We start from the raw sequence: 12,043 nt of genomic DNA, 5'->3' as shown, positions 1-12,043 counted from the left end.
TGCGACGGCGGCGGCGTCAGAGGTGTACGTATTTAGAAAGCCCTATCAAATGTCCCTATCAAAAGTGGCACGATATTACCTTGAAATAAGTGCGTTCTTAGCTGAAGATATTATTCAATCAAGAATAGGAGCGCACCCAGTTAGAAAAGGAGAGAACTTGGCGGATTTCACACTATTTATTATTATATTAGGAATATAAGAACTATCCCGATAAATAGATTATTAATAGAAAATAGATTCAATCTTCACAGAGATTACCAGGTTCAAATCTCAATTTGCGTGTTAATTGGCGATGAAGCCTATCCTCTTAAAAATTATTCGATGCGCCCATATCCACCGGGTGGTTTAAATGCGGAACAAATAATTTTCGACAAAACATTATCCCGGGCAAGTGTCACAATTCAGTATGCGTTTGGTATTCTAACTAATAAATTTCGTATTTTTACGAAAAGTGTAAAGGCAAACAAAAAGCACGTGACATTGATTATAAAGGCTTCGTGCCTTAAGAGAAAGATGGAGACAGAGATGCAGATTTTCAGCAGTTTGTTTCCCAGTTTGGAGACTCCAATATTCACAATAGCGTACGCAGATCAAGACGGAATAATCGAGCAACGGTTCAAGCATCTAGAATACGAAATTAATTCGAATTTCAAATTTTATTTCAATAATCCTATCCAAGAGTATCTATGAAACCATTAGTACTAGAAAATTGTTTTATTTCGTCCCACATTTTTTTTATAACATGCCTATATTTATAATGTGGATGTTTTGACATCCATATTTCTGGTCTACTCAGTATTTCACTAATGAATTGTTCCACATCCATTATATTTTATTAGCTCAACGCGCGGTAAAAACAAAATGGTTTGTTTCGGTCGCGCGATGCCTCAATGCGTCCACCGACACCGCCGCGCGCGCCGCTCTGAGCTGTGGCCACCTCGATATTGTCTAGTACATTTGTTTCACTCGCACATGGCGTAGCTCGTCGCCGCCAGATGTCACGCGCCTCTCACCGCGCCTCGCAACGCACCGCAAAACGCACCGCCAGTAGCTGTGGCATACTTCATAGGTTGTCTACCATTTGTTTTCGCCGCTCCCGCTTGCCGCGCCTCACGACGCACCGCAATTCGCACCGCTCTCGGCTGTGGCCAAGGGGTAAGACGTCTTGGTCTTTATCTTTCCATCCCACTACACACTACTAAGAATGTACTGATATATTAGGAGCCGGAGCGGGCCGCTAGTTACCTATAAACCTGTTCTTTTTTTTATTGCTTAGATGGTTGGACGAGCTCACAACCCACTTGGTGTTAAGTGGTTACTGGAGCCCATAGACATTTACAACGTAAATGCGCCACCCACCTTGAGATATAAGTTCTAAAGTCTCAAGTATAGTTACAACGGCTGCCCCACCCTTCAAACCGAAACGCATTACTGCTTCACGGTAGAAATACCTACTGTTGAACGTTCGTGGTTTGTTTCAATAGTGCTAGTGCATCAGTGGGGGACTCGAAGCGTTCGAGCAGGTCCTCGAACGCGTCCTCCAGCTGTTCTGACCGCAGCAGCCGCTCCAGCGGATACGGCACCGACCAGCGGTCTTCGCATGAGGAGAGGTTTTGCGATAGGAGGTTAGATAATCTATGTGTTGTTGTCATTTTGAGACGGGCCGATTTTTCAATAGAGTTTATCATTTTGGTTTTATGGGTTATAATTATTATTGGCCAATGTCTCTTAGACTTTTATCTATTTGATTAAAATTAGTTCTGGCGGAGAATTATTATCTGGTTTATTATCTTATTATTTATCTTAGTCGTCGTGGCCTAACGGAAAAGACGTCCGGTGCATTCGTGTTGAGCGATGCACCGGTGTTCGAATCTCAGGCGGGTACCAATTTTTCTAATGAAATACGTACTTAACAAATGTTCACGATTGTCTCAAGGTGGGTGGCGCATTTATGTTGTGGATGTCTATGGGCTCTAGGAACCACTGAACACCAGGTGGCCTGTGAGCTCGTCTACCCATCTAAGCAATAAAAAAAAACTGTATCAGCCTATCATGAGATATGCGATAGCTATCAAAGAATAGTAGATGGCAAAAATCTGATTCTTTTTCCATAAAACGTCTATTTTAATCAAGCTTCGAACAACAGCAGCTAGACTGTAAGTCTGTTACGCAATTATACCAGTTTGGGTCAAGATCTTCTTTTTTAAGTTACACCCAAATATCTTTGGCGAACATACAAGTAGAAACTAGATCACATAGAGAATCAACTTGAGGGTGTTAATCTTCATTTATTTGGAGGAATGGAATTTATTGAGATTAGTTAATAATCCCCTACGCAAGTTGATGGAAGACATTATCATCCCCATTGCCAACTAGAAAGAAAGTCTAACTAGAAATTTATGCTTTCTATACTTTTATCGGGAAATAGTAACAATTTTTTTTCTATTGCTTACATGTGTGAATGAGCTCACAGCCCACCTGGTGTCAAGTGGTTACTAGAGCCCATAGACATCTACAACGTAAATGCGCCACCCACCTTGAGATGTAAGTTCTAAGGTCTCATGTATAGTTACAACGACTGCCCCGCCCTTCAAACCGAAACGCATTACTGCTTCACAGCAGAAATAGGCAGAGTGGTGGTACCTAGCCGCGCGGACTCAGAAGAGGTCCTACCACCAGTAGATCCACCACTACAATCGGAAACTTTTTTTTTGATTCCAGTGAGTCAGAATGTAGAGCGTTCAAGCACGAGTGTTGGGAAGAAGAGGCAGACGACAGCAGCGCCTGTAGCGACACATCCCTCGCGGATTTCACGTTTGACGACGAGGGAAAGTGGCATTGCCCTCCCAAAGCCATCTGGAAGGCCACAGTTGAGGTACGATTTAGAAAGTAAGGTGTTTTTGCGTCTTCTAACCGATTGCCAATAAGATTTCCCAGTGTTGTATAAACAAGGTTTGTTGAATTAAATTTGAATTCCCAGAAAACTAAAACGACTAAAAAGGGGGAAGGTACATACTCACAAATGCTTGCTTGATATTGTTTGTGGTCTTCTGTCCCCGGTGCACTGTTCTGGATGCTGGAGTTTAAGACACATGGATGGGCACACACACAAGATGAATAGCAAAATTTGCGAAAAACAGTATTTTTTAAATTAAATAGCTTTTTATACTGTTGCGCGCGCGGTGCAGTTCTTTTTCTTCGCCCGCTAGGAGGCGCGTTACAATTCTTCATAAAGCCGATAGATGGCGTGGATTAGGAAAAAGGGAATTTTAGTCGGTGTCCTAACACCCAGTTTCCCTTACCAATTAGTTTCATAAAAGCTAGTTCATAATTCGACAGCTTTACTTACCATACCCCTCCGCTGAGCTATGAAATGTTTTCTTACTATAGTGGGTGGTGAGACGGGCTAATGAACCAATTGTTGAACCGTTTTCCCATAGACGCCGCAATGCAAATGTCCACTTTACACATGACATCTAATTCTTTGGAGTAAGGTGTACAAATAGTAGTAACCATAGCGCTGTGAGACACTACTGATACTAAAGCATCAGTCTGTTGGATTTCTCGTCGACCAATCTCAGCGTATCGCAATTCCAATGCTGCAGTAGATGCTGAATAGCTGTCCGGGAACCGTTAGGCCTTCTTCAAGTCTTAGGGCAGAGGTTAGAAAACTTTCCCCTTTCAGATGCGGGCCAAGAATTCGCCCATTTGTCCTGGTTAAGCGGCATAGACACCAAGTCCGCGAGAATTCTTTTAATTAAAAATAATCAACAAATTAAACTTAGATGGTAATGGCTTAAGATTTGCGTGTTATATCTTATTCAAACTGTTCAACAGGCCATACAAGAGTTCAATATGATCCGACCTGGAGACAAAGTGCTGGTGTGCCTCTCGGGAGGCCGGGATTCTATAGCCCTCCTGCACACGATGCATCATTACCAGCTCTATGCCAGGTCTAAGGGCATGCACTTTAGCATTGGTGAGTGACGTCACCTGGTGTTACTATTATTATTATTATTTAGGGCGTTAATGGCACAATGAGGTCACGGCTCACTTGGTGTCAAGTGGTAATAGGAGCTCATATCACTATGTGAATGCATCCACTCTGCTTGATGAGTAAAGTCGAAGTCTCTATTGTATTATATGACAGTCGTGAGCATACTTCACTTTACACATGACTTCAGATATTTTCAAATAGTAGCTCGAATCTCGTGTGATAATTACAAGGAATCGTATCAGAAGCACTCATTAAATTATTGGATTAATGTGACAACTGATTTGCATTGAGTCACCGTGAACCCTAATGAATATACGTACTACATTTAAGGTACCTTTATATTGCTATTTGTCATCTGGTTTTAAAGAGTCATGATGTAATTATTTTGAAGTACGACTCAATTAATTATGGTATAACTCTTTTAATTTTTTACCCGGACATGCAAAAGGAATTTGGGCCAGAACCACACAACAGATTATAGCATATATTTTTTTCATTTACAATTTCATGTATCTCGTCTGGCAAGTTTTAACTTTTACACAGAACTAATTTTTTCCAGGTGCTTTGTATGTGAACGAACCTAAGACTCAAGTGGATCCGCTCCATCTGATGGCCTACTGCCGGACGCTGGGGGTCAAGTTCATTTACCAAGACAAATGGGAGGACGAGGACACCGAACGTAAGTCCTGATGCATTGTCCACCATTGCGTGCTCGTTTTTGCCTCCCGTCTAATTAACGTCTAGATCAGCCTTTCCCAAAGTGGGCGATAACGCCCTTTTGTGGGCGCTGCAGGCCTAAAGGGGGGGCGGTAAGAGACCCAGAAAAAAAATGGGGGCGCTATGTAAGACGTTCGATGCATTCGTATCTAGCGATGCAACGGTGTTCGAATCCCTGGCTGGCGGGTACCAACTGTTCTAATGAAATACGTACTTAACAAATGTTCACGAATGACTTCCACGGTGAAGGAATAACATCGTAATAAAAATAAAACCCGCGAAATTATTTGCGTACATACTGGTGGTAAGACCTCTTGTGAGTTCGCACAGGTAGGTACCACCATCCCGCTTATTTCTGCCGTGAAGCAGTAATGCGTTGCGGTTTGAACGGTGGGGCAGCCATTGTAACTATACTTGAGACCTTAGAACTTATATCTCAAGGTGGCTAGTGCATTTCCGTTGTAGACGTCTATGGGCTCCAGAAACCACTTAACACCAGGTGGGCTGTCAGCTCAACCAACCATATAAGCAATAAAAAAAAATCTGTAGAGACGGGCAGAGAAGGTACCGATATAGGTTCAGTAGCATAGACTGTAGTTGGTCGAGCGGCGGTGTCTGAGCGGTGCGTGTGTCCGCAGGGAGCGGCGCGGCGCCGTGCCACCGCTGGGGCGGCGCGGGCGTGCGGGCGGGCGCGTACGGCGCGTGCGGTGCGCACGGGTACGGCGTGGCGGCCCTGGCGCAGCACCTCGACCGCGCCGCCGCCGCCTTCCTCGCCGCTGCCATGCACTCCGCCAGGCTCGCCACCCTCAAAGCTCACTACAGCATCAGGTATACCCACTCATGCTTTTCTGGTTCGTCTCAATACTTCTTTAATCTTTTTGAAGCGCAAATGCTTAACGTAACTTGCGACAAAATTTGCTGATAGAAATCGTCACGTGACGAAAAAACGTTATGCACCTTCATGCAACTCTCTCTCTAGGTATTTTTTCTATTACTAGTGGCCCTCCAGTAGTCGAGATTCGTCCATAATTAATTGAAATTATAAGTTTAAACATTATTATGGTTCTATTGTCAAACACTATTATGTTTCAATAATATAGGTAAAAACACAGTATTCGCCAAAACTGCACTATAGAGCAATAATATTAAAGACAAACAATATTAATCTATTTTCAATTCGACCACAGACTTTAAACAATAACAAAAGTCTCCCAATTTACAGTAAACAAAGAGTATATTTTTATGTAGGTATGTGTTGTTGTGTCAAATACATGTAGTGTTAGTAGTAATGTTTTCTTTATTGATTTAAAGTATCTTTTGTGCAATATTTTGAAAACATATTAGCATTCTGCACTCCTTCTCTATATTCTCTATAAGTGTGTGAAATTTCATACTCCTCCGTCCACGCAATTTTCGTAAAAAGGGATACAAAGTTATTTCTTCACGTATTAATATATAGATATACGTGTGTGCATGCGACTAATTAAATTTGAGCGTCGGTTAGTTAACCTAAAGGTTAAATTTGACAGTTGTTACATAAATTATTGAAGTGAAACTTCCTTATCGGCGTTGGAAAAAAATTTACCGTCACATTTTTCGGTTACGCGTCACATTTTTCCGTTACGCGCCATCTTTTAATTAACGGCTGTATGTTCTGAAGTATGGATGCGCATTTGAGAAACCGACCTCATGTCTCAAGGTGGGTCACGGAATACATTTTGTAATTGCAATAATCCCAGGTAACCCACTTAATATCACGTGGACCGTGCTATTATTGTTATTACGTAAAATAATAGGAAGAAAAGTACCAGGGTATTATGATATCAAAGAGATGTATTATTATAACTTTACTCTGACGTACAGCCTTCTTTATTAATTAACGGCTGTATGTTCTGAAGTATGGATTCCGATTTGAGAAATTGACCTCATGTCTCCAGGTGGATTACGGAAATCATTTTGTAATTCCAATAATCTCAGGGAGCCCACTTAATAATATCACGTGGACCGTGCTATTTATTACTGTTATTACGTAAAATAATAGGAAGAAAAGTACCAGGGTATTATGATAGCAAAGAGATTTATTAATAATTAACGGCGGTATGTTCTGAAGCATGGTTTCGGATTTGAGAAATCGACCTCATGTCTCAAGGTGGGTCAAACTTCACGAACCTCAGGAACCCCATTTAACACCACGTGGACCGTGCTATTATTATTAATTTATAGGAAGAAAAGTACCAGGGTATTATGATATCAAAGAGATGTATTATTAAAATGCTGTAATAATCTTAGTAGCAAAAAGGTAAAGTGAAATAATTGTATTATTTGTATTCATGTCTATGATAATAAAATCCTTTTGTTTAAACTTTATCTAATTTAACTTTATTTAACCAATTTCTAGAAAGTTGCATGTAGATCATTTTTCGAAAAATAAGGCCATAAACAAGTTTCACTTCTTACGTGTGTACACTAGTACACGCACACATTTTTTTACTCACTACTTTATATGTGATTGAAAGTATTTTTATGGTTTAAAATATCTTATATCTTGAAACCTGGTAGCTTGAAATGGGGTTTCATCTTCGTTCTAGAAAGATTTTATAGATAATAAACGATAGCTAGCACGAATATTCAAATCTTGACGAATAATAACTTAGTTGTCCGCGACCGCGAAATCTATTTATTAACTAATTCCGAAGGTCGGAAATAATAAAAAATACAAATTAAACCGCAAAAATCATTTCAATTAAGTTTGCGATTCGCGACAACCGATTAAAATACTTAATTTTATATTGATTTTTTAATGAATTCATTTTTAATTATCAAAAATATTACATGAAGATGTTTTTTTAAGTAAGGATGGATATATTTTTGAATGAGATCCTGCCGGGGTCTCTGGATAGCACACGAATTACTTTTTTAAATCTCATACCCGAAATTTAGTTGCAAACTGTTCACTAATTATGTACACTGACATGGATCTCGTTAAATTTAAAAAAAACAATCAGTATAAACGGTACATTTTCTTAATTTGTTTTCATTACATAGCTGTCTTAAAACTTACAAAGTAAACGTTCGTTCAATCAAAACAAAAGTTCAACAAAACAAAATGAAAAGTTCGCAGATGCTATTTAGTAGTGTAATGTAAAGCCGGCGGGGTCAACGTCCTTAGACGAACACAAGGGGCTTCCGCCATTGGCGTACCCGCAGCGCGGTCCAGACAGAGAGACCGAATAGATAGATTATAATTCAATTATTATTATTAGTAAATGTGGCTTTTCGGTCGGAACCCGAGTCGTTGTGTGTTTTGTTATGTTTTATCAATTAAGACTTTTTTACTCCCAATTAAACGCGTAACAAGGATGGTTTAGCCGTCCGTAACGCTGTTTGTGTTATAAAATACCAAACAAAACTAGCGAATGTCATTTCTCGAGCATTTCTAAAGCTCTTCTAAAAACTCCATTGTACTCTCAAGTCAATTGCCATAATTTTAATGGGTCACTAACTTCTGGAAGTTTCTATGGTGACATTGTCAGAGGTTTCTGCTTACGGTGAAAATCGGTGCTGCGACCATAGATTAGCTGTGACCGTATATATGAGATGTGTGATCGTGTAATATGATTGGTTACAGGGAGCACGACCTCCGCGTCATCCGTCCGTTCATTTATGTTCGCGAGCGAGCACTGGACGCGTTCGCGTGCGCTCGCGCCCTGCCCGATTTCCGCACGGTGCAACCTTCCTCGTCACCGGAGTCCACGCCACCCACAGACGACAGTGGCGACAGCGGGTGAGAACCTAACTTTTTTTTGATTTTTTTTTATTGCTTCGATAGGTGGACCAGCTCATAGCCCACCTGGTGTTAAGTGGTTACTGGAGCCCATAGACACTACAACGTAAATACGTCACCCACCTTGAGATATAAGTTCTAAGGTCTCAAGTATAGTTACAACGGCTGCCCCGCCCTTCAAACCGGAACGCATTACTGCTTAAGTGCAGAAATAGGCAGGGTGGTGGTACCTACCCGCGCTGACTCACAAGAGTTCCTACCACCAGTGTGAAATTAATATAAATCTTCATATTCAAGGAAAGAGTTAAGCGACGTCGCCTGTGCGGTCCCCGGACCTCGTGCATCGACCCAACGTGAGGCCGGCTCGTGTCAGTCGGACGAGTTGCACGTCGAACCACTCGACGCCGCTCGGGACATGCTCGCGGCACAGGAGCGAATGTACCCGCACTTGTTCGCGAGCCTCAAGAGTGCACTGCGTCCACTAATGAGCGGCAGGTACGATATAAAATGCAGAATATTCTCGTCATTCATAGCGTGACCATTTTTTTTTTTCGTGTCAAAGCGGGACGCCTACGATATTTCGTATATAAATAAATACATATATAGGGTATGTCGGGGTAAGATGTAATATTTAAATGCAAAATAAAAAATATGGTTTAAAAAATGGCTTAAAATAATTTATTATGGTATTCTTACCCTCACATACATCTTAATCCTTACCCCAACTTGCCCTTAAAATAATTTCGCAACGTAAGTAATTATTCCACGCGGACGAAGTCGCGGGCAAAAGCTAGTATCAAATAAATTTCATTATAATTTTTTTATTGGCATTATAAGCAAAGGCGTAACAGGGCGTACAGCCAATCGCATAGTGAGCGGTCATCGTTCCCGCCCGCCCAAAGCTGGAATAGCTCCTTAAGCTACCAGCGAATAATGAAAAAGCGTTAATGCGTTAATGAAAAAAAACAAGCCATTGTTTATTGTGTGAAATGACGAGACTTTCGATTTAATTAATCTAAAACTTTGCTTGACCAAAATACTTTTGTGTTTATCTAATTTAAACAGTCTATTGGGTTGATTGTAGGTTCATCGATAAAGATAAGAAAGAGCAAAGACACAGGAAGAAATCGGTTATACAGATGAAAAACGGAGCGCCAGTGTACGACTCTGACGACGGAACCGAAGAGGAGCCCGTGCCATAGATAATGTCAAATCTCCCGCCAAATATGTAAAAAATAGGTACATACAATTAGTACATATAACCTGTAATCTCTGTTCTAAATACGACGGTGCGTCACATACTGAATTGTTTTGATGTTCCAACTGTTAAAGCTATATAAACTATTATACAATACATACTATAAATGCTAATATATAAAACTGTATGTATGTACCAGTTATATGATTATTAAATAACTTCTATGTTGAAAAATGTTATTTGTTACATTTAATTGTCAAGGTACATATTAATTGTAAATAATTGTAACTGGCAATTTAAATGTCCAAGTTCTCACACGTCCGTGTTTTGACAGTTGTCAGACATATCTCGTATTTCGAACAGATCCAATGTACGGTATCTCGTGTTTTATAAAATCGATTATGTGATTTTAAGTGATTGTCATGTGATCAACTAAATGTTATGAACACTTTAATGTTGTCATAGTTTGTAAGTATAACGAAGCGCGCTTGAAATTGACGTTGTGTTTGTTTGGGGTTGCCATGATTATTAATGATTCTCCCTGAATTTCGATATTAGGAAGCGAAGCGGACGGTGGATTGATAAAAAAATGTGCATTTCGTACAAGCTAAATATTTGTGGTAGTGTATTTTTCAATATTGTTGAACGTACGAAATCGGTAGAGCGTGTTAATATTTGAATGTTCGAAAGTTTATTTTAAAATTTTAAGATGGACGTTATAAATGTAATAAATACATTGTAAATCTGATTTTTAAGGTGCCTATACTACTTAAGATGTCCTAAAAGGTACCTTAAATAGAAAAGAGTTATTTTTATGTACTTTATTGTATCGCGTTAATAATTATTTACACTTTTACAGAAGAATATTAGAAGTTAAAATTTATAATATTTATATATATCGTAGATGTAGGAATTGCCTAATTTTTATACATATTCATTTCTCTGTAGAGTGCGTCTTTGGTGAATTAAATCGAATGAAATGTTTTTTTCGGCTTTTAATGAAACAATATGTGTCATATTTTTTATACTGAATTCGTGTTATAGTAGAATTCATTGCGAGTTACTGGCAACATCAACGTTCAGCTTCCAAATGGTAGATTTTTTTGGAATATGACTGCTGATGTCGGACTGAGTTTGTGAAATGTTGTAACTGTGCTATATTACTTTGTATGTTTTGTATTGCGCAAATATATTTTCTATAAGGATTTACTTATAAGATGAAATTCCTAATCAATTAGGATATACGCTGTTAAGGATATATAACGATTTATCAATCGAGTCCCATTCATTGCTTCCATGATACAAACTATATTCATATACATTTGTCGTAAAAATAAAGTGTTTTAAAATTTTTCTTTGTTTTACTGAAATTCTAATTTAAGCGTACCTACATAATATTACTAATCAATTACGTTGTTACGTAAAAACTTACAGTTTATAATACAGATGCTCCCACTATATTTCTGCAAAACATTTATTTCTTCATTAGTTGTCAAAAAACGATAATAAAAATATAAGCTATATACCCATTTACCATCCATTGTACGATAAAAAAAAAAAAACTTTAGTGTCACAATGACATGATTTTGAATATATTTGTCGTGAAGCAGCTATATAGGCAGCTATGTGTCCTATATGATAGACATGACAGTCATTAAACAATACAAATCGACCTCACGACTCAAGTGGGCTAGCGGCAGATCATTTAGCATTCTTGTGCTATAAAATTAAAATTAAATGTTTATGAGTTCTTGTTATCAACCGCGCTTTTGTTGACAGCAGGCAGCGGCGTTGGCATTATTGATGTCCATCAGCGAATGTGGCTAATCTTTTTTTCTTTAGATGCGTGGACGAGCTCATAGTCCAGCTGGAGTTAAATGGTTACCGGAAGCCGCGGATATCAACAATGTAACTGTAGTTAATAAAAATGAGTTTTAAATCTCAGCTTCAAAATACAACGACCGTAGCCTTTCAACCATAACTGTGTGGCAAAAATAGACAGAGTGGTAGTAGCTATCCGTGTGGGCTCACAAAGTGGCGTACCACCAGTAAAATCTCAATTTCAAGGTCGTTAGCCTATTACTGCAATAAAAAAAAAGTTTTACATTCAGTCAAAAAATATTTATGGTCCCGAACTCAATTTTTTGTTGTTGTTAGATTGGCACAACTGTTTCCCATTTTGGCGCGGAGTTTGAGTTGCATATTCTGTTTAGGTTAAGCATAGTGCTATTTTTAGTTAGTTTTTGTTAGTTACGGTTATATCTGGTGTAATTTCGAATTTAATAATGGACAAAAAAATCAAAGAGTATGTCTTAAAATTTGCATCGCCAATGGAATTTCGTGTTCG

The 12,043-nt window shown here is 39.1% G+C and overlaps 1 protein-coding gene across 4 annotated transcripts in view; it reads left to right on the top strand.

Moving 5' to 3' along the window:
* The window catches only part of LOC101744503 (uncharacterized), a 113,418-nt gene extending 102,370 nt beyond the window's left edge, over positions 1-11,048 (top strand). For 2 of the 4 annotated variants that reach the window (XM_038015344.2, XM_062672134.1), the window contains 8 exons: positions 1,485-1,625; positions 2,722-2,875; positions 3,838-3,979; positions 4,557-4,676; positions 5,353-5,542; positions 8,343-8,498; positions 8,796-8,993; positions 9,583-11,048. In XM_038015344.2, coding sequence (XP_037871272.1) covers positions 1,485-1,625; positions 2,722-2,875; positions 3,838-3,979; positions 4,557-4,676; positions 5,353-5,542; positions 8,343-8,498; positions 8,796-8,993; positions 9,583-9,700 — 1,219 coding nt within the window. In that variant the 3' untranslated portion in view covers positions 9,701-11,048. Of the gene's footprint in view, positions 1-1,069; positions 1,156-1,484; positions 1,626-2,721; positions 2,876-3,837; positions 3,980-4,556; positions 4,677-5,352; positions 5,543-8,342; positions 8,499-8,795; positions 8,994-9,582 lie in introns of those variants that run through there. The other 2 variants (XM_038015345.2, XR_005245451.2) reach the window with 2 other exon arrangements.
* Positions 11,049-12,043: the final 995 nt, after the last annotated feature.

The sequence above is a fragment of the Bombyx mori genome, chromosome 14 (assembly GCF_030269925.1).
Source record: "Bombyx mori chromosome 14, ASM3026992v2".
Taxonomy (NCBI): Eukaryota; Metazoa; Arthropoda; class Insecta; order Lepidoptera; family Bombycidae; genus Bombyx; species Bombyx mori.
Note: the sequence above shows the minus strand (reverse complement) of the source record. Positions and strands in the feature narration are given on the sequence as shown.